Raw genomic sequence first — 25811 nt, 5'->3', positions numbered from 1 at the left:
TATACACACTCAGACATTATCACGGACACAATTATACATTATATTAGACACACTCAAACATTATGCAGACATATTCAGATATTATAACAGACACACAAAACTATAATGGATACACTCACACATTACCACAGACACACTCAGACATTGTTAGTGACACACTCAAACATTATCACAGATGCAGGAAATCATAAATTCAGGAGCGTCAGGAGCGTCTCTGAGAGCAGTTTAAGCAGTAATTTTGCAGTTAGCATGTTAAGATCAAATGTTAAAATTAGTGTAGGACCCACCTATATTGTCGATGTAGTGGTGGGCTTAAAGGAACACTATACTCAGAAAACATGTATTCCTGACCCTACAGTGTTAAAAACACTATCTAGCTCCTCTAACCCCCCGTTGCCCCTTAAATGTAGTAAAATCTTACCTTTATTGCAGTCTGCTGGTGCTGACCCTGCCCCGCTCTGCCTCCTTGGCTGACATAATCAGTGATGATCTCAGCCAGTCACAATGCTTTCCCATAGGCAAGCATTGGATTGGCTGAGATTGACATTTCTGATTATCTCAGCCAAGTAGGAGGCCTGGGGGCGGAACCCTACACCCCCCTGGCCAATCAGCATTGAATCAATACATCTCTATAGGTGTCATGCCTTAACTATGGTATCCTCTTACTTCCTGGTTCCACGGAGCCTAGCCACACCCCTTTATGACACGGTCTCCTTATTTAATCCGACCGCACCAGCTGATCGAGGCTGGATTATTGAACTACGTTCCGTACTCACGAACCGGCTACAACATCGTTGTGAAAGCCCTCTGTTACCGGACCGGACTGGAAGACTTCAAGTTCCCTTCACCTCTCCTCATCCACGACTAAAGCTGAACTCTCTTCACTCCTGATAACCGCCTCTGAGGAGATCTCGGGATCCAGTGTTCTATGTGCCGGAAGCTAAGTAAAACCTCTGTGATAAGCGTTGCATCTCAAAGCTGTTATTTCCTGTCTCCAAAGTCCTTCGATAAAACAAACCAGTTACAGCTAACTTCAACTCATACTCTATATCAGTTAGCTGCATCTGTCTTGCTTCAGTTAAATCCTATGGAACAGCTATTGCAACTTCTTATCACCTAATACTACTAAGAGACTCTTTCTGATTCAGTGTCTGCTAATTACTACCGTTTACTACTTAAAGCTACAGTGCCTGTAATTGTGGACTTCAGTTATCATTTACTACTTAAAGCTACAGTGCCTGTAATTGTGGACTTCAGTTATCGTTTACTACTTAAAGCTACAGTGCCTGTAATTGTGGACTTCAGTTATCGTTTACTACTTAAAGCTACAGTGCCTGTAATTGTGGACTTCAGTTATCGTTTACTACTTAAAGCTACAGTGCCTGTAATTGTGAACTTCAGTTATCGTTTACTAATTAAAGCTACAGTACCTGTAAATTGGACTTAAAGTCAATACCTTTTACTTTTTATAATAAATATTCAAACTATAAGAAATCTGCAGTTGTGTTCCTTCATAACAAATGTTTAGACGTGACAGAATAATCCAGCCGATTTCGATTCTGCGATAACTACGCTGAATCAACGAGTCAATACACTAGCCCATGGTTTGCAAGACCTTCAAGTTACTAATGAAAGAATTCTCACTTATGTCAAAGACTTACAGACACATCCTGTTTTTCATGTGTCCTTGCTAAAGCCTCATCATCCTGACCCTTTCCAAAGAAATGTCACTACTTCTCCTGATCCCATATTGGTCCAGGGTGAAGAAGAATACGAAATTCAAAGTATACTGGATTCAAGGATCCATCGTGGCTCTTTACAATACCTCATCAGATGGAAAGGATATGGAATTGATGAAGATACATGGGAAAACTCCTCTGTCGTTCATGCTGACAAATTGATTTCCAAATTTCACAAGCGTTACCCTTCTAAACCAAGTCAATAGCACCCAGAGGTTGCTCATTAAGGAGAGGGTACTGTCATGCCTTAACTATGGTATCCTCTTACTTCCTGGTTCCACGGAGCCTAGCCACACCCCTTTATGACACGGTCTCCTTATTTAATCCGACCGCACCAGCTGATCGAGGCTGGATTATTGAACTACGTTCCGTACTCACGAACCGGCTACAACATCGTTGTGAAAGCCCTCTGTTACCGGACCGGACTGGAAGACTTCAAGTTCCCTTCACCTCTCCTCATCCACGACTAAAGCTGAACTCTCTTCACTCCTGATAACCGCCTCTGAGGAGATCTCGGGATCCAGTGTTCTATGTGCCGGAAGCTAAGTAAAACCTCTGTGATAAGCGTTGCATCTCAAAGCTGTTATTTCCTGTCTCCAAAGTCCTTCGATAAAACAAACCAGTTACAGCTAACTTCAACTCATACTCTATATCAGTTAGCTGCATCTGTCTTGCTTCAGTTAAATCCTATGGAACAGCTATTGCAACTTCTTATCACCTAATACTACTAAGAGACTCTTTCTGATTCAGTGTCTGCTAATTACTACCGTTTACTACTTAAAGCTACAGTGCCTGTAATTGTGGACTTCAGTTATCGTTTACTACTTAAAGCTACAGTGCCTGTAATTGTGGACTTCAGTTATCGTTTACTACTTAAAGCTACAGTGCCTGTAATTGTGGACTTCAGTTATCGTTTACTACTTAAAGCTACAGTGCCTGTAATTGTGGACTTCAGTTATCGTTTACTACTTAAAGCTACAGTGCCTGTAATTGTGAACTTCAGTTATCGTTTACTAATTAAAGCTACAGTACCTGTAAATTGGACTTAAAGTCAATACCTTTTACTTTTTATAATAAATATTCAAACTATAAGAAATCTGCAGTTGTGTTCCTTCATAACAAATGTTTAGACGTGACAATAGGGAGAGCTCAACATCTTCATTTAGTGGGTGGAGACGCTGAAAGTCAGTGTTGCACAGTGTGCAACACGGCCCCAGGAAGCACCTCTAGTATCTATCTCAGGAATGGCCAGTGGAGATACCCCTAGGCTGTAATGTAAACACTGATTTTTTTCTGAAAAAAAATGTGTTTACTGAAAAAAGCCTAAATGGACTAATTATACTCACCATACCAAATACATTAAACTATAGTTGTTCTGGTCACTATAGTGTTCCTTTAACACAACATGGCCATATAGTGTAACTGAATCCCCATATTTGTTTGCTAAGATAGGTAATTTTAAGTAGCCTTGTAAAATGTAAAACTGTATATTTTTTGTGTGTGCACTGTACCCTAATCTGTGTTTAGCCATTATCCCAGATAAATCTGGACACTATTACTGACACATTCAAATTATCAAAGACACATTCAGGTATTCTCAAAGATGCACTTGCACATTGTTACAGACACTTTGAGACATACAGGGAGTGCAGAATTATTAGGCAAATGAGTATTTTGACCACATCATCCTCTTTATGCATGTTGTCTTACTCCAAGCTGTATAGGCTCGAAAGCCTACTACCAATTAAGCATATTAGGTGATGTGCATCTCTGTAATGAGAAGGGGTGTGGTCTAATGACATCAACACCCTATATTAGGTGTGCATAATTATTAGGCAACTTCCTTTCCTTTGGCAAAATGGGTCAAAAGAAGGACTTGACAGGCTCAGAAAAGTCAAAAATAGTGAGATATCTTGCAGAGGGATGCAGCACTCTTAAAATTGCAAAGCTTCTGAAGCGTGATCATCGAACAATCAAGCGTTTCATTCAAAATAGTCAACAGGGTCGCAAGAAGCGTGTGGAGAAACCAAGGCGCAAAATAACTGCCCATGAACTGAGAAAAGTCAAGCGTGCAGCTGCCAAGATGCCACTTGCCACCAGTTTGGCCATATTTCAGAGCTACAACATCACTGGGGTGCCCAAAAGCACAAGGTGTGCAATACTCAGAGACATGGCCAAGGTAAGAAAGGCTGAAAGACGACCACCACTGAACAAGACACACAAGCTGAAACGTCAAGACTGGGCCAAGAAATATCTCAAGACTGATTTTTCTAAGGTTTTATGGACTGATGAAATGAGAGTGAGTCTTGATGGGCCAGATGGATGGATTGGTAAAGGGCAGAGAGCTCCAGTCCGACTCAAACGACAGCAAGGTGGAGGTGGAGTACTGGTTTGGGCTGGTATCATCAACGATGAGCTTGTGGGGCCTTTTCGGGTTGAGGATGGAGTCAAGCTCAACTCCCAGTCCTACTGCCAGTTTCTGGAAGACACCTTCTTCAAGCAGTGGTACAGGAAGAAGTCTGCATCCTTCAAGAAAAACATGATTTTCATGCAGGACAATGCTCCATCACACGCGTCCAAGTACTCCACAGCGTGGCTGGCAAGAAAGGGTATAAAAGAAGAAAATCTAATGACATGGCCTCCTTGTTCACCTGATCTGAACCCCATTGAGAACCTGTGGTCCATCATCAAATGTGAGATTTACAAGGAGGGAAAACAGTACACCTCTCTGAACAGTGTCTGGGAGGCTGTGGTTGCTTCTGCACGCAATGTTGATGGTGAACAGATCAAAACACTGACAGAATCCATGGATGGCAGGCTTTTGAGTGTCCTTGCAAAGAAAGGTGGCTATATTGGTCACTGATTTGTTTTTGTTATGTTTTTGAATGTCAGAAATGTATATTTGTGAATGTTGAGATGTTATATTGGTTTCACTGGTAAAAATAAATAATTGAAATGGGTATATATTTGTTTTTTGTTAAGTTGCCTAATAATTATGCACAGTAATAGTCACCTGCACACACAGATATCCCCCTAAAATAGCTATAACTAAAAACAAACTAAAAACTACTTCCAAAAATATTCAGCTTTGATATTAATGAGTTTTTTGGGTTCATTGAGAACATGGTTGTTGTTCAATAGTAAAATTAATCCTCAAAAATACAACTTGCCTAATAATTCTGCACTCCCTGTAATCACAGACACATTCACAGATTTACAAATTTTTAAAGACATTTAGATATTCATATGTGTTCTAATCTACATTATTACTGACATACACGAACAAAGCTCTCCTAGACACAGACAATTTTACATACTCTCTCGGACACTCAAACTTACACATTCTCAGACACATACTCTTAAAACGGAGATGTAATCAGCAATGCCGGGTATAAAATGTAACCACGATATAGTTTATTGACTAAAGAAAAATTGGTGGTGTACTATAAACTGAATTTGCTAACTTTTACCTAAAATATCTGCGCTGAGATTAAGGATGAGGCATTGAACATTTTGCCAGGTCACATTTCACCTCACTGTTTAGTGAATAAACCCCTTAGAGTTCATCTTTTATAGCAGGAATAGGCAACGTTCGGCACTCCAGATGTTGTGGACCACATCTTACAGCATTATGACTGTAAGGGCATTATGGTTGATGCAGCACACAACATCTTGATTGCAGAATGTTGCCTACCTCTGTTTTGTCGCGTTAGTTTGAGCTTACTGCACGGCTCCTTTAAGAGCTGTGTCATGTGACAGAGAGGGAGCAGAGGGCAGCTAGCTGGATTAAAAGAAATGAGAGGCTTCGCATAGCAGCGACCAGGCTGCAACTGTATCTAAATCTGTTGTTTAAAGCTGCACTCTTTACTTCTCAAATAGTTCAGTAGTTCTCTAATAACAAAAAACTAAAACCTCTAATCTATCTTGGATCCAGGTGTGAAGACATTGAGGTATGGTAGCAGAGGTTTCAGTTATTAGCAGTAAATATTTGCTGTGTTAAAGCTGTGCTGTCACTTCCAAGTGATATTGTTTGATATGTTGGGAGTTATGTATTAGAAATGTCTGAAAAATGTTTGCAAACTTAGAACGTCTGGAGTCACCAATGAAATGCGCTTGCTGGTTTCCATGGTAATTGTCCCACTTTTAATGCTACATTTCAGACACATTGTATACATGAGCCTCACTGTATTTGTATTGGGAGGGGCGTCTTCATTCTGCTTCCCCTTTGATAGCTATGTAGGAGGTGCAGGGGGAAAAGAGACACTATAGTGTTAGGAATAGAGCTTTTTATAAATATATATATATATATATACTGTATGAACGGCTGCACTCACGGTATTTAAGTATATATATATATATATATATATAGTTGTGTGTGTGTATACATATATGTGTACATATTTATTCATTAATACATATATATTTTACTTTGTCTTGCCCTGCATGCTAAAGCTAGTTCCCCCTCCCCCCCCCATCCCTACTCAACATTGTTGGCTTGTTAACCAAAATGCTATTCACCTAGATGTTTATCTGTAAAGACTTTCTCTGCTATTTCTGCATGCCCCCCCACCCCCTTATTTTATTGATACCCACCCTAATGTTTTGCTTGACCAATCTGACCTCCTCTGTGCATCTCCATTCCATAGTTTTATTGCAGGCATTTTTTGACCCTATCATCTCTGTCTTCCACAATCTGAGTTAAAAAGATCTCTGTTTGAAATCAGAACAGATCTCGATTCCCAGAATCAACTGTAAGGGAGGCGGTGTAGGCATCCTCCTGTCCCCTCAATGTACCTTTCCACCTATTCTCCCTGCCTCTGCCCTTTTTCTTTACTTCCTTTGAAGTTCACACTGTCCGCCTATTTAAGCCCACTCCTTTAAGAATTGCCATCATCTATCGTCCCCCCAGTCATCCTAGGCTATTCATTGAACACTTTTTTTCCTGGCTACCCTGCTTTCTCTCCTCTAGCACTCCTTTCCTTATACTTGGGGACTTTAACATCCCAATCAACAACCTCAACTGCCTTGATGCCTCCGTTATGCTCTCTGTAACATCCTCCTTTGTTCTTACACAGTGGTCTACTTCAGCAACTCATACAGCAGGAAGCACTCTTAACCTCGTCTTCACTAATCTCTGTACCACCTCTAATCCCTCCTATGTTCCATTTGCTTTGTCTGATCACCATCTGCTGACCTTGGCATACACCGTATCCAAATTTCAACACCCTCAACTCACCAATCTCGCAGAAACCTCCACTGCCTTGACCTCCAGCAATTCTCCAAACTCCAAACTCTCCTTTTACCAATCTCAAATCTCACCTGCCCTAACTCTGCAATCTCATTCTACAACTCCACTCTATCTTTTCAACTAGACATCATGGCACCTCCTACATTTAAACGCAGTAAGCGCTCCTAGTTACAACCCTGGCACACTGTAACGAGTATATACCCCTACACGCAGGATCCAGCCAAACAGAAGACAGCACAGAGGAGAGATACGTCTACCGGACCTTAGAGTGGCCGGACTCGACGTAAAGGAGAAGTACAGAGTCAGGAGCGATCCGAGGTCAAGGGCACAAAGAGACAGCGTAAACGAGAACTAGCCGGGGTCTGGTACACAGGAATCAGCAAGCCGGCAAACAGTACAGACAAGGATAAAGCGAAAACGAAGTCAGAATACAAAGCCAAGGTCAAGTACGGAGAAACACAACTGAATACAACAAGCACTAAAGGGAACTGTAGCAGAAACCACGATAGGGCAAGGAACTAAGGGAAAAGGGTAAGTATAAGTAGCCTTCAAACTAACGTGATTGGCTCCTGTCACTTCCACTCCCCCAACAGGTAAGTGTATGGGGTGATTGGCATGACAGGAGCCAATGGGAGCCTTTTTGCAATTTAGGCTCCCACTGTCTCTTTAAGAGCGCGCCCGAGATTCGCGGCGCGCTCTTAGCTGCAGGCGGGACACGTGACCGCTTCTCGCGGTCACTGCCCGCCTTCCTGTTTGAGCAGTCGGATGAGCCGCGCGCGGCTCGTGCAGCCGCAGGACCGCGCGCGGCTTGAAGAGAGGACCGCGGCCGGCCCCCGGATAAGGTAAGTACCGCTACACACACCAAGGTGACCTGATACCTCCAAAAAAATTCTAGGACTGCTAAAAGCTGCTGGAGAAAATCACACTCTGTGTCTGACTTCCTCCACTATAAATTTATCCTGCGCTCCTACAGTTGGGCTTTTTCCTCTGCAAAAGTTAACTACTTCAACACCCTCATAAGCACACTGTCCCACCAACCCAAATGCCTATTTTACACTATTTACTCGCCCTGTTGCTCCCCCTCCTCCTACCTCCTTGTCTGCCACAAACTTTGGTACTCACTTCACTTCACTGAGACGATTTCTACAATCAGGGAAGAGATCTTCAATTTCTCTCCCCCCCACCAATACTTCCTCCAACCCCACACCCTCTGCTGTTCTAAGCTCATTCACACCTGCTAACCCGCTATACCAGAAGAGGTTTCTGCGTTGCTTTGGTCCTCCCGCCCCACCACCTGTTCCCTTGATCCTATTCCCTCGTATCTCATCCGCACTCTGTCTTCTCCTCTTGCTCTCCCTCTCACTAAAATTTTCAATCTATCCCTTTTCTCTGGCACATTTCCTTGACCCTTCAAACATGCAACCCCCAATTTCCTTGACCCTTCAAACATGCAACCCCCAATTCTGAAAAAAAACAACCTTGACCAACTCCCCATCCAACTACCACCCTATCTCGCTACTGCCGTTTCCTTCCAAGATGCCTGAAGAGAGTTGTCTGCAAGATTGAAAGACTTCCTTGAATCCAACTCTCTGCTTGACCTGCTCCAGTCTGGATTCTGCGCTTGTCACTCTGTCGAAACAGCTGTGACCAAAGTATCTAACGATTTAATCGCTGCTATGTCTCGCCGCCACTACTCTGTCCTAACTCTCCTTGATCTTTCTGCTGCCTTTGACACTGTTGATCATCAACAGCTTCTTCTCATTCTCTGTAATCTCGGTCTACAGGATATTACTCTCTCCTGGTGCTCCTCCTACCTCTACCAGGGCTCTTTCAGTGTTTCATTCTCTGGCTCTCTGCCTTTTCTCCCCAACCCCTCTCTGTTCGTATTTCCTAAGGTTCTGTCCTTGGTCCTCTACTTCTCTATCTATACTGCCTCCCTTGGTGAACTCCTTTGGCTTCCATTATCATTTATATGCGGATGACATACAAATCTACCTGTCTTCTCCTGATCTCTCTCCACCCATCTTGACTTGTGTCTATGACTGCCTCTCTGCGATTTCCAACTGGATGGCTGTTCACTTCCTTAAACTCAACCTATCCAAAACAGAACATCTGGTCTCTCCTCCCTCAAGTGTTGCTACTTCTGTGTCTGTCTCCCTCTAAGTCAATGGCACTACCATCATCTCTTCCTTGCAGACTCGCTGTCTAGGGGTTCTCTTTGACTCCGACCTCTCCTTCACCCCTCATGTCCAGTCGATCACCAAATCCTGCTGTTTCCATCTCAAAAATATAGTGCGCATCCACCCCTATTTAACACCGGGCGCTGCAATTTTGCTGGTTCATGCTATTGTTCTCTCTCATGTTGACTACTGCAATCCCCTTCTTAGTGGTATCACGTGTTCCCACCTTGCACCATTGCAATCTATAATGAATGCAGCAACTCATCTTACTGTCCGCCCACAACCCCCACGCCTCCCCCCTCTGTCACTCCCTACTTTGGCTTCCCATAAGATATAGGGCTCAATTTAAGATTCTGGTGCTTGCTTACAAGTCCCTACATAATGCTGCTCCAACCTACCTATCCCCCCTAATACACAAATATGTCCTGTCTAGTCATCTGTGCTCTGCCTAAGACCTACGTCTGTCCTCTGTCCATACTCCTTCCTCTGATGCTTGCCTTCAAGACGTCTCCAGGGCTGCACCTTTTCTGTGGGACTCCCTTCCCTTCTCCGTTAGAGTCACCCAGTCTCCATTCCTTCAAAAACTCGAAAACTCGAAAATCGAAAACAAACTTCTTCATGAAAGCGTAACAATTAAACTCTTAACAGCTTTTCATTCCCACACCCTTACTCCTCTCCTGTAACTGTGAAAAATAACCTACTAAGCCCTCTGTAAATACTTTTCTAGCACTTTACATTGATATTGCCTACTTTTACCCTTTGTGTCACTTTACCCCACTCCCTCTAGCATGTAAGCTCATTGAGCAGGGCCCTCAAACCCTCTGTTCCTGTACGTCCAACTTGTCTGGTTACAACTACATGTCTGTTAGTCCACTGATTGTACAGCACTATGGAACTTGCTGGTGCTATATAAATTATAAAATAATAATTGTATTCCTAACACTATAGTGTTACTTTAGCTAGGCATCGGTTAGCAACATTATCTACAAATTATCATGGCATGTCTACATTGTTTTCAATTAATAATGCACTTTCCTTATACAGTGTACAATGTAACATAGGTACACAACGCAATGGCAAATAAAGAGGCACGTTTGAAATTGCTAGTAGTGACTACTGATTAACATTTAATGCTCTAACCTAACAAGTCCCTTTCCACCTCCTGTGTTCCTGCAAGGAGCTGACCAGATATTCCCAGTTCCTATAAATTATCTTCAGTCAGCATTAAAAACTCAAAATGAGTTCCTGCTAATCCATTTAAGGTTTCTTTAAATCATGGTGTCAAAGGGTGTGATTTGGCCACTAAAATCATGCAGCTCATACCAAATCTAAAACCAAGAACACAAAAATTAAACTCCAGAATGTCCCAATATCTTCCAAGTGCGATTCATCCACAGCTTGAATATTGCATTCATTTTTGAAAGTTCAGAAAACATTGTGACACAAAATAATTGGTGTGGAACCTGACTAAGGAGAGATCCTCATCTCTGTGCAGTAGAGAGTATGGTTTGCGATTTGGAATGGCAGTACCCCGAAAGCGTCTGGGCTACAACTGGGTCAGTTTTTTATGTTGTGCAGCAAGTAGAATAAGCCTGCATGATTAACAAATGAGAGTGACACTATACAAAGTCAAATGGAATCTTTCAACTTCAGAAAGCTTCTATTTATTCTGTAGATGTTTAGACCTAGTTCCATAAGTGTTAAAGATACGACTTGACACTCACTGGTATGATGTCCGATTAATACTTTCATTTTGACTTAGAATCTGTAGTAGAGTCCTCTTGGATCATTAAAATATATTGGCTACTTCACATAAGATATAGTGTTTATGTACTGCTTTAATATTTCATTGAATCCAGTGCTCAGTATGGAATCCGGACTTGGCTATGGCTGTTTAAACTGATGATGGTAATGTGCTAAAAAAGTTACCAAATCTCTGAAACTACTTATGAAACATTTCTCCCTTTAGAAGACATGAAATATACAAGCACTCGTGGAGAGGTGACTGGGTTAGATTTTGAAGAAGTGCTATTTTCCGGTTTTGCAGCAGATGGGGGACTGTTCATGCCCGAAGAAATTCCTAAATTGGACAACAATATCCTCAAAAAATGGAGTTCCTTTTCCTATAAAGAACTAGTAAAAGAGATCTGCTCCCTGTTCATTCCTGTCGAATCTATTCCCAGGAAAGATCTGGATGGTAAGTTATAGCAATAAACATTTTTTTCTCAAAAAACAACTAAATAAATAATGTATAGTTTGTTTCATGGCTCCATGTGAAATTGTCTAGCACTGGCCCATAAGTTCTTCTTGGAAAAGTGCTCCATGGTCTTGAATCAATTTATATCTCACAATCATTATTGGACTTATTCTGCAATAATTTAATTTTGCATTTTACACTATTTAACATTCTGAATGAAGTTTCAAACTTGTCAATATACAGCCTTCACCACAAACCTGCATGTACACAAGTCCCTTACTAATGCTGTGCCCCTCTATCTATCCTCTCTAATTAGCAAATATACTGTGACGGACTGCCTGGCACCCCAACTGGGTACCTCCATCAAGCTCACTTCCTAGCTATCACCGGGACACCAGGTGCTTCTGGCCCTAGCCGCCGCAGCTTAGCTGGGGTTTCTCAGTCGCTTCCCGCCCTGGAACAGGGTCATGGGGGTCTTCAAGTGATCAAGCTCTCCTGTAGAGAGTGTATCTAATCCACCCAAACACTAGTCCAGACTGAGTGAAGGGTGAAAAGGCACTGGCTTATTATGGCCAAGTTGCCTGTTTATAAACAGAACCCCCAGCAAGGGATCTCCACGTAATACAATGCAAGCCCCTTCCAAAAATATCTGTGCCTGTGACATAAGGTAAGCTAATTATCTCCCAAGAACAGAGAGGCAAACACAAAAACAAAAAGTACCCCAAAACATACATATTATTACTAGCAACCCCCACAAGTCTTATATCCCCAGATAGCTCAGATCTGAGCGCCCAAGTTGTCCAAATAGCGCTCAGATCCCGATACAGTGGAATTGCCACGGGGGTAAACTTTTGACGCATATGTGGCAGCTGCCCACATTAGTTGCACAGGAAAAGGGGTAGCGGTCAGTGAATTTTTGGGAGTTCCTATGCGATATTCAACAAATGGTTCCCTGGCTCATAGGGAGTGAATAGTCGCCTTGTTCGGGAGAGTCTTTTCACCAAACAGCGCTCTCCTGCTTTGTCAGGATCAGAAGCAGGCGGCGGTACAAAGTTACCAAGGTTCGCTGCGTAAGGTATCTGTATTTAAGTTCTAGTGACTCAACGACCTAATACCCCTGCCTGTGTTCGGGAGACAAAATGGCCGCCATTTTCCAGAGCACATGGGTTCTGGAATACGAATGGCCAACCAGAGAGAGCACTTGAATTTGTGGTCGTTTTGAAGTTAACGAGCCGGGGGAAATAGGACCCTCAATTCCTCCTGTATTTGTTTTTCAAATTTTGTATTGTATCTTACATCTATTGCACCTTTGTCTTTTTACTTGTACCAATTGCACAGATGGAAAGTGCGGCAGAATGTATTATCACTTTATAAACAAAGTGTAATATTAATAAATGTGGCTGTGTTAGCTGAAAATGACCACTTTTGTCTGCATTGCTTTAATTTAATTTATTTCTCAAATCAGGCATTGCCTAAGAATCTTAAGCTGCATAAACATGACACATTAGAGGACACAGTTTTCAAAATCAGACTTGTGACCATTGATACATATCCCAATCTGACAGTGTGTGACTACCGTGGAACAAATGATGAGAAGTTCCTGGTTTATCTGTCTTAGATTGTTGCAAACTGATAATAAATAGGTTATAAAATGTTCCCGTATATAGGATAACTTGCATGCACAATTTAAGGGATTCATTTCTATCTATATCTTTTGTCGATATCATTCTGTGTTTATGTCTTTCTTATACTTAGACTTGATTGATAGAGCCCTGACTCGCTTCAGACACGATGACATTATTCCTCTTCGTAGGCTGGAAAGTGGATTAAATGTTTTGGAGATGTGGCACGGGGCCACGCACGCCTTTAAAGACCTTGCTATGTCCTGCGTGGGACAGTTTTTGGATTTCTTCTTAAAGAAAAGAAAGAAACACATTAACATCGTGGTTGGTATGTAATTCATAAGATAAACCATTGACAGACATTGATTTTAATGGAATTGTTAGTTGGTCACAGAATCACAGATTACAGAAAAATAAACGGGAAGAAAAGATATAAAAAAAAATGTAAAAAAATATTATGCCCAGCTTCTCCCCTGCCTACAGTAAGGACAGGACTGGAGACCATTTAGTCATGTTAGTATACCTATCCAGAAAGATCTAATCATAACATTGCAGTTTAGATGGATAATTGGTTATATTACTAAAACCTATTGTATATTTGAAATTTAAATAATTACTGCTTGATTCTCACTGAAGTAGAAAAAAAAACTTATAATAAAAACTAGCTGGTCAAGATGAAAGTTCATCTTACAGTTTTCATATTTATATATCCCTGAAACCACTATAAATTACAAACCTTGCCAAGAAAAAAAACAAAATTAAATAAAATGAAAATGTAAAATAAGAAATAATAAAAACACCTGTGTACAATTATATGTGTAAAAATGCATACATATGGAAAATAGAAGTCTTCATATAGAGAATATTAATTTGCTTATAGAGAGATAGAAAAAAACATTGAGTAATATATCTTGAGTAAAACATACTTTTTTTTTTTATAAATGCCACATTCACACTTTTTGGAGCCACTGAGAGCTCTAATAACATAGACGGTATAATTCCCGTCTCAGGAGATGGTCCACCACAGGCAATAGATATCTCACACGCTAAAGTTCGGTCAAAATATGTATACAATATAAAAAAGAGAGAAAAACCTAAATAGTGCAGTATGTAGTTTTCTTTTCTTTTTTATACCCCATTCATATTTTGACTGAGCTTCAGCATGTGAGATATCTATTGCCTATGGTGGACCATATCCTGAGACAGGGACAAGGTTTTTTTTGGAGTATTTGTGAAACTTACTGCTGCTTCTTCCTTCTTCTCTTTTTATTATAGTGAATGCCTTGTTTTTTTTTTTTTTTTTTCATATATCCCTGAAGCTGTAAATATTCAGGACAGTCCCATGTGGGCCCATTAAAGCTACCAATATCACTGAACAACATGTTGATTTCCTTAAAGACACATTTTTCAAAAAGCACATTTCTTATTTTGACAAACTGATGCACCAAGGGACTTATTTAGCAATCTCTTGTACAATTACAAGAGTACAAGTCATACCGAATCTGTAAAACAATTCATAGTATTCTCTGATGGTTTATTTAATTTTCTTTCTTTTCTAGTCTGCAAAGAAAATCCTCATTTCCGATTCTGCTGTTATTTTGTACTATCGCATGTCTTTGTTTTTTTTTTTTTTCAAATTCTAGCGACTTCTGGAGACACGGGAAGCGCTTCAATCGAAAGTGTGAGAGGCATAAAGAATATTGATATTATTGTCTTGTTACCCCACGGACGCTGTACCAAAGTCCAAGAACTGCAGATGACAACAGTGATTGAAGACAATGTCCACGTATTTGCGGGTCTGTGTCATGTGTTTTGTATGCTGCCAAATATTTGATGTAAAACATTCAAAGATTGCATCCATCAAAATAGTTATTGGCCAATTTATTTCTTACTTGAAAACACTAAGCTAGGCAGGCATTCACCTACCGCGTACAATATTTATATGAGCCTTAAAACCTTTGTGACCTCAAATTATTCAGAGACTAAAAGCGGACTTCCTTTGTATCAATGTGGAATCACACATAACAAGAGTAAGGGCACATACTGTCAAGTCAGTGCCGCAAGCCCATGTACTGCGTCAGGATAAGAGAAATAGAAAGTCTCAAGTCAAGAGGAGGTCGCGAAGAGCATGGATCTGCGTGACAATTAGAACAGGAATTTAAAAGGGAGCAGAGTTATGGAAGACTTTGTTAGTGAGCTTATTGATTTAAATTATTTTTTTGGTTGTATGAAGAGTCAAGGGAAGGCTTTGAAGAGCAAATTAGAAGATATTTAGAGAAGCAGTATTAATATGTACTGGAGTTTTGTAGTGGGTAGACATGTGCAATTAAGTTTGTTGCGAATCAAATTTCTTTAGGAATTTGGCAAATGTAACAGCGGCAGATTTTTCGTATTGCCAAAACACAAAAACAAATGGACCTGTAACAAATCAAATAGAGGTTTTTCATATCCATTTGTTTTGATGCAGCTGACTGTAACAGTGGGAGGGAACACATTTTATAGGGGCGGTGTGTGTATTAATGTAAGAGGAATTACAAATTAATACACATAATATATTTGTAAAATTCTTCTTACACAAATACACACACTGGCACTTTGAAAATTCGTAATTTAGTAAAAACTTTTTGCAGTTTGCAAACACATATTTAATAATTACATCACATTAATATTAGTTACCTTAACTATATTCGTATTACCCTCTTTAGTGGTTTGTAACTATGTGACTGCCATCATTTGAATTTATTCATTTCCCGTACAGAATAACGGGCGTTCAATTTTTTTAAATCAACAAAAACATTTCTGACTTTTGCTTTGTCTGAATTAATTTTTTTCCAAATTTTGGATGAAATTAACTATTCGAAAAAAACCCAAATATTTTCTTTCCCCTGCGCATGTCTAATTAACGTAAGTTGCAGTAGCCAAGATGAAAGCTCAAGAGGGAATACATTGCAATTCTTTGAGGTTTCTTGAGTGAATATGACTTGGTTAATTGGAGATATGGTAACATCTTTAACATTAAGAAATTACGCAGCTATTGAATTGAATTGAAGTATTAGTTATGATAGTATGGTTAGTTTTCAGGCAGCAGTAGGACTTTAAATAAGTCATGACAAAGACATTTGGTAACATTACATTTAAGAGGGGATAAAAGAGACAAGAGACAAGAGTCAGGGAAGCATGTCATACAAAGTTGCTATTTTGGAGAACAAATATGGACACTCCCATAAAATAAACACCAGGCTCCAAAATATATCCTCTTAATAGTTTTTAATTCTAATATTGTAAGAACATTCAGAATTGCTATTTACGCTAACCTTTAATTATCTCCATAGTTGATGGGACGTCAGATGAGCTGGATGTGCCTATCAAGAATCTATTTGCTGATGTTGATTTTGTGAAAAAACACAATTTAATGAGCACAAATTCTGTCAACTGGGCTCGAGTGTTGGTGCAGATCGCTCACTTCTTCTATGCCTACTTTCAAAGTGCTCCAACAACAAACGGCGAAACGCTTCCGGCTGTGGAAATTGTTGTGCCCTCGGGAGGGGCAGGCAACATTACAGGTCTGAAATACAGAATGGAAAGTAGCAAAATAAATAAATAAAAAAATTCTGAAATAAATCAGTGGGCTCACAAAACATTGCCACTGTAAAATATTTTTTGCAGATGTATCAGAATAGAATAAAAAAATAACATGCATTCAAATACAAACATATTTACTAAAATAAAACAAATCAAGAACCTATCCCAAAAAATACATTTCCACAGCAGATTTAGAAAAATAGTCTAAAAAGGAAATTACTTACTTACTTAATAGGATTATCACAAAGCCGTTTGGGCATTTAAAAAAAAAAAAAAAAAAAAGTTCAATTGTACTTGCAATTACAGAAAGTTACATTTATGTTTATGTCCTTTGTGGTCCTTAGCTGGATGTATTGCACAGAAAATGGGGCTCCCAATCCGTCTCGTTGCTGCCGTGAACAAAAATGATACAATCCACCGAATTGTCCAGAATGGAGACTTCTCATTGGGGGACACAAGGACAAGTCTAGCATCAGCAATGGATATTCAGGTAAATCAGGATTAGATAGTTATGATCTTAAAAATGGGTTTTTGAAAAACAAATTCTGTATAAAGAGTAAATAGCAATCAATATGCTGCCTATATACTAGGAATCAAAACAAAATAAAACAACCACAAAAAACAATTTTAAAAAAAAGCATACTGTTATAATTAGGCTATGTTTTTATTTCATGGTATGGTGATTCCTCGATGTTTCTCCCAACACTTTCCTCCAAAATTAGTTTTTTTCAAAAAATATGAACCAAAAGTTCTGTATTCAGAGGCAATGTGACTTCTAGAATATCCCTTAATGTACAAACCGCCATGTACTAGATCACTGGTTTTTCATCTAGCCGAGTAGTGGCAAAGAGATTGAAAGTGGATAAATGTTGTCACTCAACTTCATTCTGGAGGATCTAATGATGGAACCCCACATTTCTTGACAAGTCAACACTGAAACTGGCAGTCTACCTTGTTTCTGGAATGGCAGGAACTCCTAAACACTACAGGCACTCCTCAGTACTGCTAATTATGTTCAACATCTAGATTATAGAAATATGGGTGTTCTTAAATAATTCTACAGTTATTCCTCATCATGTTTATGGAATTGCGAGCACCAGTAGAGGCTGCGGACATTTGCTACCTTGTTTATGAAATGGTTACTTGTAGATACCAATATTTGAGTTCTTCATCGTTCTCTCAATACTCATTGCTTTTGTAGCTAATAATCCTAACCCTTTTGGATATTTACTTTTATCTCAGCATTATGGGAATCCTGTATTGCAGGAACTGAAGTGCCAATGTTTGCTATCTCTCTTATCGATGTAACGGACAAATAGAAATTATAAATCTTTGCCAGCATATGATATCTCTCATTACAAGATAAGGCAAACGGTTTGGGCAGTGTGAATTAAATTTTCCCACATAATATAAATTTATATTCACGTGATGAAGGAAGACAGTAGAATAGCATGCCAAATACAGTTTTTTTATTGAAATAGTAAAGTACATTTCCAGATTGATTAATTTGGTGGGAATAAAATATGTTAGAAAAAAACAAAAACATTTCAAATTTCAACATTTAGGCCAAAATGTTTGAATTGGAAACATTTTCAAAGTTAATATTTTGTGGTTCCTGCACAGTAAATGAACTGAATGGAACTGATATCCATAAAGTAAGTGGGTTACTAAGTGATTAACCTCAGGGTCTATTTACTAAGCATTATGCTGTGATGAGCTGACAAACAACTTTTAAAATATTTGATATATTTTATATTTGGCACACAAGCTCTTAATGAATGCAAACACCACTTGGAGTTAATTCACTAAACAATACATTTAATTTATAGTAAATCAAAAATAGAATTGCAAAATGTAGGCTAAAATGTCTGAGTCTGAAAAATGCACAAATTAGGCAAATCGTGCATGCCTTATATTTTTGCCTAAAATTTCCATGTAACCACTTTTCACCATCATCAGGTGCTGGGGATATATTCTTTAATTAGCTCCCCTGAGCCAAATCCTCCAGTGCTGATCTGGCTCATTGACAGAGAGCTCAAAGAAATGGGAAGTGAAATTCAATTTTAGACTAAAATAGCTAAACTGAGAAAACTTATCCAGAAGCATAGCTGACATATAGATTGTTTTTCCAATTTTGGCCTTAATTTAAAATTCATTTACTTTAGTGAACAACCCTGATAATCTCTAGCAGGGCCGGCCTTAGGCATTTAGACGCCCTGTGCGAAAAATCTTCACAGCGCCCCCCCCCCCCCGTCATCCATGTATGCTCTAATGTTTGTGTTGTCTGTGTATGTGATAGTAGGTGTGATGACTGTGTGTGATATGTATGCTATGTGTGATATTTGTAATGGGTGTATTAACAGTGTGTGATATGCGTGTATTGATTGTATGTGGCACACACACACACACACACAGAGTCAGACGGCCATACACACACACACAGGAAGACATCCACACACACACACACAGACACACAAAGGCAGACAGTCTCACAAACACACACAGACACACACAGGCAGACAGTCAGTCATACACACAGACACAGACAGTAATACACACAGACACACAGAGGCAGACAGCCATACACACAGAGGCAGACAGCCATACACACAGAAGCAGTCATACACACAGAAGCAGTCATACACACAATCACACACAGAGGCAGACAGTAATACACACAGACACACACACAGAGGCAGACAGTAATACACACAGACACACAGTGGCAGACAGTCATACACACACAGACACACACATGCAGATAGTCATACACACAGAGGCAGACAGTCATACACACAGACACACACACAGAGGCAGACAGTAATACACACAGTGGCAGACAGTCATATACACACACACACAGGCAGACAGTCAGTCATACACACAGACACAGACAGTAATACACACAGAGGCAGACAGTAATACACACAGACACACACAGAGGCAGACAGTCATACATACACACACACACACACAGAGGCAGTAATACACACACAGAGGCAGACAGTCATACACGCAGACACACAGAGGCAGTAATACACACAGGCAGACAGTCATACACACAGACACACAGAGGCAGACAGTCATACACACACACACAGACAGTAATACACACACACAGGCAGACAGTCATACACACACACACAGACAGTAATACACACACAGAGGCAGACAGTCATACACACAGACACACAGAGGCAGACAGTCATACACACAGAGGCAGACAGTCATACACACAGACACACAGAGGTAGACAGTCACACACACACACACAGACAGTAATACACACACACAGGCAGACAGTCATACACACAGACACACAGAGGCAGACAGTCATACACACAGACAGTAATACACACACACACAGACAGTAATACACACACACAGGCAGACAGTCATACACACAGACACACAGAGGCAGACAGTCATACACACACACGCAGACAGTAATACATACACACAGGCAGACAGTCATACACACAGACAGTAATACACACACACACACACACAGACAGTAATACACACACACAGGCAGACAGTCATACACACAGACACACAGAGGCAGACAGTCATACACACAGACACACAGAGGCAGATAGTCATACACACACACACAGACAGTAATACACACACACAGGCAGACAGTCATACACACAGACACACAGAGGCAGACAGTCATACACACAGACACACAGAGGCAGACAGTCATACACACAGACACACAGAGGCAGATAGTCATACACACACAAAGACAGTAATACACACACACAGGCAGACAGTCATACACACAGACACACAGAGGCAGACAGTCATACACACAGACAGTAATACACACACACACACACACACACACACACACACACAGACAGTAATACACACACACAGGCAGACAGTCAGACACACAGACACACAGAGGCAGACAGTCATACACACACACACAGACAGTAATACACACACACAGGCAGACAGTCATACACACACACACAGACAGTAATACACACACAGAGGCAGACAGTCATACACACAGACACACAGAGGCAGACAGTCATACACACAGAGGCAGACAGTCATACACACAGACACACAGAGGTAGACAGTCACACACACACACACACACAGACAGTAATACACACACACAGGCAGACAGTCATACACACAGACACACAGAGGCAGACAGTCATACACACAGACAGTAATACACACACACACAGACAGTAATACACACACACAGGCAGACAGTCATACACACAGACACACAGAGGCAGACAGTCATACACACACACGCAGACAGTAATACATACACACAGGCAGACAGTCATACACACAGACAGTAATACACACACACACACAGACAGTAATACACACACACAGGCAGACAGTCATACACACAGACACACAGAGGCAGACAGTCATACACACAGACAGTAATACACACACACACAGATAGTAATACACACACACAGGCAGACAGTCATACACACAGACACACAGAGGCAGACAGTCATACACACACACGCAGACAGTAATACATACACACAGGCAGACAGTCATACACACAGACAGTAATACACACACACACAGACAGTAATACACACACACAGGCAGACAGTCATACACACAGACACACAGAGGCAGACAGTCATACACACAGACACACAGAGGCAGATAGTCATACACACACACACAGACAGTAATACACACACACAGGCAGACAGTCATACACACAGACACACAGAGGCAGACAGTCATACACACAGACACACAGAGGCAGATAGTCATACACACACACAGACAGTAATACACACACACAGGCAGACAGTCATACACACAGACACACAGAGGCAGACAGTCATACACACAGACAGTAATACACACACACACACACACACACACACACACACAGACAGTAATACACACACACAGGCAGACAGTCAGACACACAGACACACAGAGGCAGACAGTCATACACACAGACAGTAATACACACAGGCAGAGAGTCACACACACACACAGACACAGACAGTAATACACACACACACAGACAATAATACACACAGGCAGAGAGTCACACTCACCTGACAATCACACAGTTACCTGTGGAGTTCATTGTTGAGGCAGTGCAGCTCCTGGTGACTGTTTGGTGGGGAAGCAGGGACTCCTTCCTGCTTCCCCTGCAGCAGTTTTCCGCCGCTTTTAGCTCCTCCCCCGCCGCACAGTAAGCTCCGCCCCCGCTGCAAATTTAAAAAAAAAAAAAAAAAAAATTATTTTTTTTTTTTTTTTTTTTAAAATCCCTGTGCGGCCGCACAGCTCGCACACCCCTAAGGCCGGCCCTGATCTCTAGTTATTCCAGTTTAGTACATTTGTATTCATAGATGAGTTGTGACACGATTGTCCTTAGTTTAGGAAGATCATGTAGGCAGTGTCTCTATAATTAAAGGACCAGGAAAGCAAACTCGTTTATAGTCCTTAGGTCCCGCCACCCCCAGGTCCCCCCTCTTGCTGGGCTGAAGGGGTTAAAACCTGAAGTTTCAGTTCTCTGAAACTGCTATGTTTACAGCTGCAGGGTTAAAACCTGGGGGACCTGGCACCCAGACCACTTTATTGAGCTGAAGTGGTCTGGGTGACTATAGTGGCCCTTTAATTATACCCATCTGTTCAGAATCACATATATGTAGGTACTATGATATAAGGTAGGAAAAAATGCTGTATTATTTCTCTGTGTTTATGTCCATTTCCGTGGCTGCTGAAATCTGACATTCTATAAATCTTTAATGCCAGGAACCCTATAATATGGAACGGATATTCTGGCTACTTGCCGAATCAGAGAGGGACAATGTCAAGCTCATAATGGAAGAATACAATGAAAAAAAACAGGTCAAGTTACCACAGGAACTTCACAGAAAGGTTTGGAGTTTTAAATCATCTACAGCTAAATAATATATTTGCAGTGGCATTAACATCTATTTTATTTTTATTTCTACTTCATTAATAGTTTATATTTTACTATGACCATGACCACAGTGATCAAATTTGACAATTGATCAAGCTGGGGGTGTGAGCTGCCTGCATCGTTGTATTACCTAGCCAATCAGCAGTGGTAATAAAAGATTTACCTAAATTATCATATTAAGCACCATAACCACTTCAGTGCACTGTACTCTAAACACTAGAGTACCTTCTTTTTTTATAAAGCAGTTTTTGTGTACCGATCATGCTCCTGCAGTCTGACTTCTCAATTCTCTGCCATTTAGGAATGAAATACTTTTTTCATTTCTGTTTATGCAGCCAGGCCACACCTCCCCTAGCTGTGATTGACACAGTCATATTTTCAATGTTCAATCATATCTTACATCACAGTGTGTTTACTTCAGTCTTTTCTCTTTATCATAAGTATACTGAACTTTAATCATATACAACAGGCTGTTGTGGGCTCTAGCAGACAACCGGCAAAGCAGGAGATAAGACATGTTTAATTGAACACACTGTACAAAAGTGGAAACAAAAAAAATGGCTAATTTTTAGGAAGTGTATAGTGAGGCAGTGTGAGTCACAACATTGGGAGGTGTGGCTAGGGCTGAATAAACAGAGTGATGTAATGGCAGAGACTTGACTGAGGAAGTCTGGTGGTGCTATAAACCAAAACTGCATCATTAAACTATTGTTGTTTTTGGTGTTTAGAGTGTCCCTGTAAACAGATAATAAAGTGATATTAAAGAGATTATGATGGGTATGGTTGAAGGAGCCGTAACAACTTTAGGACTAATAGATCAGAATCATTTTTGCGAACGTATTTTTTTTTAACAATTATTTAATACTCTGTTTACAATCTAGGTTTCAGGAGCAATGACATCCTGTTCTGTTACTGATGAAAATATTCTTGCTGCCATCAGACGATGCTGGGAGGAGAATAAGTATCTTTTATGTCCTCATTCAGCAGTGGCAGTATTTTATCATTACCAACAGTTCAATGCTGAGCAGAGCAGGTAGGTCATTCTTGGTAAGCTTGACTTTTAAACTAAAGAGTGGATTGTATTCTATATTAAAATGTCCCAAGCTATGGCAACTTTATTGATTCAGAAATATTTGGAAAAAGTCACCAAAATAAACAGTTTCTGCAAAAGTGAATTTCCTTTTCATGTGATAGAGTACCATCATGAAGGTCCAAACCCCTGGTCCAATAATGCTATGATATTACCACAGACAACAGCTGCCAATTTCAAATGAATGTGCTAATTAAAGGAACACTATAGGGTCAGGAACAAAAACATGTATTTCTGACCCTATAGTGTAAAAACGTGCCCCACAAGCTTGCCCCCTTATTTCCAGCGCCGCGCGGGTCCGCTGGCACTGGCCCTGCCTTAAGATCCACCTCTTTGCTGACATAATCAGAATTTATGATTTCAGCCAATCCAATGCTTTCCCACAGGGAAAAGCATTGGATTTGCTGAAATCGGCAAGTAGATGAGATGGGGGTGGGGCCAAACACTGGTTTGGCCAATCAGCACCTCCTCATAGAGATACATTAAATCAATGCATCTCTATGAGTAAAGTTCAGTGTGTCCATGCAGAGGGTGGAGACACTGAATGGCAGTCACACTGTGCAGCACTGAGCCAGGAAGCATTTCCAGTGGCAATCTGAGGAGTGGCCACTGGAGGTGTCCCTAAGGAGCAATGTAAACACTGTATTTTCTCTGAAAAGGCAGTATTTGCACGAAAATGCATGCAGGGAATGATTATACTCACCAGAACTAATACAAATTCAAAAATGCTAAATAATAAAATGCTGACACTCTTACAACATCCCAAATGTTTCAAACAGATAACCGGTTCTGTTACTTCCTGGTTTGTTTAGCTCTGTGGAGCTAAATTCAAGAGGCAGACAATTGCCCAGAGCACCTGCCTTGCAAATACTTCTCATTGAGACGCATTGGGAAGTCTGTGATTGGACAGCCACAGAAAGTTTTGGCAGGTTTAGAAGGGGGGGGGGGGGGGGGGGGACTGCAGACAAGAGATCGTCAGCTGTTGCAAGCAGTTTCCATGGATGGGAAAATATGCAGAATTAAAAGCATGCATGTATTCATTGGGTTTTTATTTGGACAGTGGAGTATATCTATAAGCTAGACAAGTGTCCATTACCCAAAACTAAACTAAAACACAAAGTACAATACATTGAAACAAACTAGACACCGGTTTTATATTCACCAATATTTTGATTTGTTGCTCACTGCAGCACCAGATGTTGTTTCGCACCAGCTTCAGCAGCCAAATTCTCGGAAGTCATTCTGAAGGCCAGCCTTACTCCCGATGTCCCCGAAGAGATCAAAGCATTGATGGAGAAAGAGACCAGGTCAATATTCTTGAAAAAAGACGATGACTGGGAAAAGAGTTTGCGGGACAAAATCGAAGCCCTAGATCAACAAAGGCAATCGAGTTAGCTTAAAGCTAACCCTTAATTAAGTGCTGAGCCTATTTCCTCTACTCTGCTGTGAATTTACATATCCTGGTTGTGTTTCTTGTTTCGGTACATTAGAACATGTACAAAAATGTGTACTTTATAACACGACAAAAAATAATTGCCCAGAGTACAAAAAGAAAAGCATGTTTTCTTAAATCTATATTAAAGCACATTATATAACAATGTATTACTATTTTTTCATCTTCATTGAAACCCCCTCCTCCCCCAAAAACCTCATGGTTCTACATTTATATTAAGGCCATCACTCATAAATACCAAGTTCTAGGATTATACATAGACTTGAATATAGACCTCAATAAAATAAAAATAAAAAAGCAAGAAGCAAGCCTATTTAAAATTTGCTGCCAATAGTATCGGATTAAAGATCCACAGGCCAGTTATGTCTCAACAAAGGCTTTTATTTTGCCCCAGGGTTGCCAGAGCCACTTTTCATTTATTAATGCTGACTGTCAGCACATGAAAATTGCTGCCTCTTAGTATAATGTATTCAGCTGCTGCAGGATAAAAATCAAGTAATTATTCAATGCAGCAGATCCCTCCTTTGATCAAGATCTACTGCAGGACAACACCTTATTTGTAACACCTAATAGTATGTAGACGTGCAATATGTTCAGGAATTCTTTAAAAATGTGGTAAACCTATGGACCCCCATGCCACAGACATTTTTTTCAATATAATGCCACATTGTTTCAATAGTATCAAACTATCCATAAAAGAGAAACGTTCTTCTTAATAATCATTGGTCAGAATCCTGTATATTACGATGT

General features: G+C 40.4%; 1 protein-coding gene across 3 annotated transcripts; it reads left to right on the top strand.

Moving 5' to 3' along the window:
- Nucleotides 1–5515: 5515 nt before the first annotated feature.
- Nucleotides 5516–25244, top strand: THNSL2 (threonine synthase like 2). Of its 3 annotated transcripts, none has more exons than XM_063457626.1 (9): nucleotides 5516–5689; nucleotides 11140–11364; nucleotides 13120–13314; nucleotides 14630–14782; nucleotides 16319–16549; nucleotides 16913–17058; nucleotides 22347–22472; nucleotides 23400–23551; nucleotides 24799–25244. In XM_063457626.1, the coding sequence occupies exons 2-9, from the start codon at nucleotides 11142–11144 to the stop codon at nucleotides 25001–25003; spliced, it is 1431 nt and encodes a 476-aa protein (XP_063313696.1). In that variant the 5' UTR covers nucleotides 5516–5689; nucleotides 11140–11141; the 3' UTR covers nucleotides 25004–25244. The 3 variants fall into 3 exon arrangements, with proteins under 3 accessions (XP_063313696.1, XP_063313695.1, XP_063313697.1); XM_063457625.1 differs by having other exon boundaries at nucleotides 11137–11364; XM_063457627.1 differs by lacking the exon at nucleotides 11140–11364.
- Nucleotides 25245–25811: the final 567 nt, after the last annotated feature.

Source organism: Pelobates fuscus, chromosome 6, assembly GCF_036172605.1.
Source record: "Pelobates fuscus isolate aPelFus1 chromosome 6, aPelFus1.pri, whole genome shotgun sequence".
Lineage (NCBI taxonomy): Eukaryota > Metazoa > Chordata > Amphibia > Anura > Pelobatidae > Pelobates > Pelobates fuscus.
This window is presented reverse-complemented; position numbering and strand designations above follow the sequence as displayed.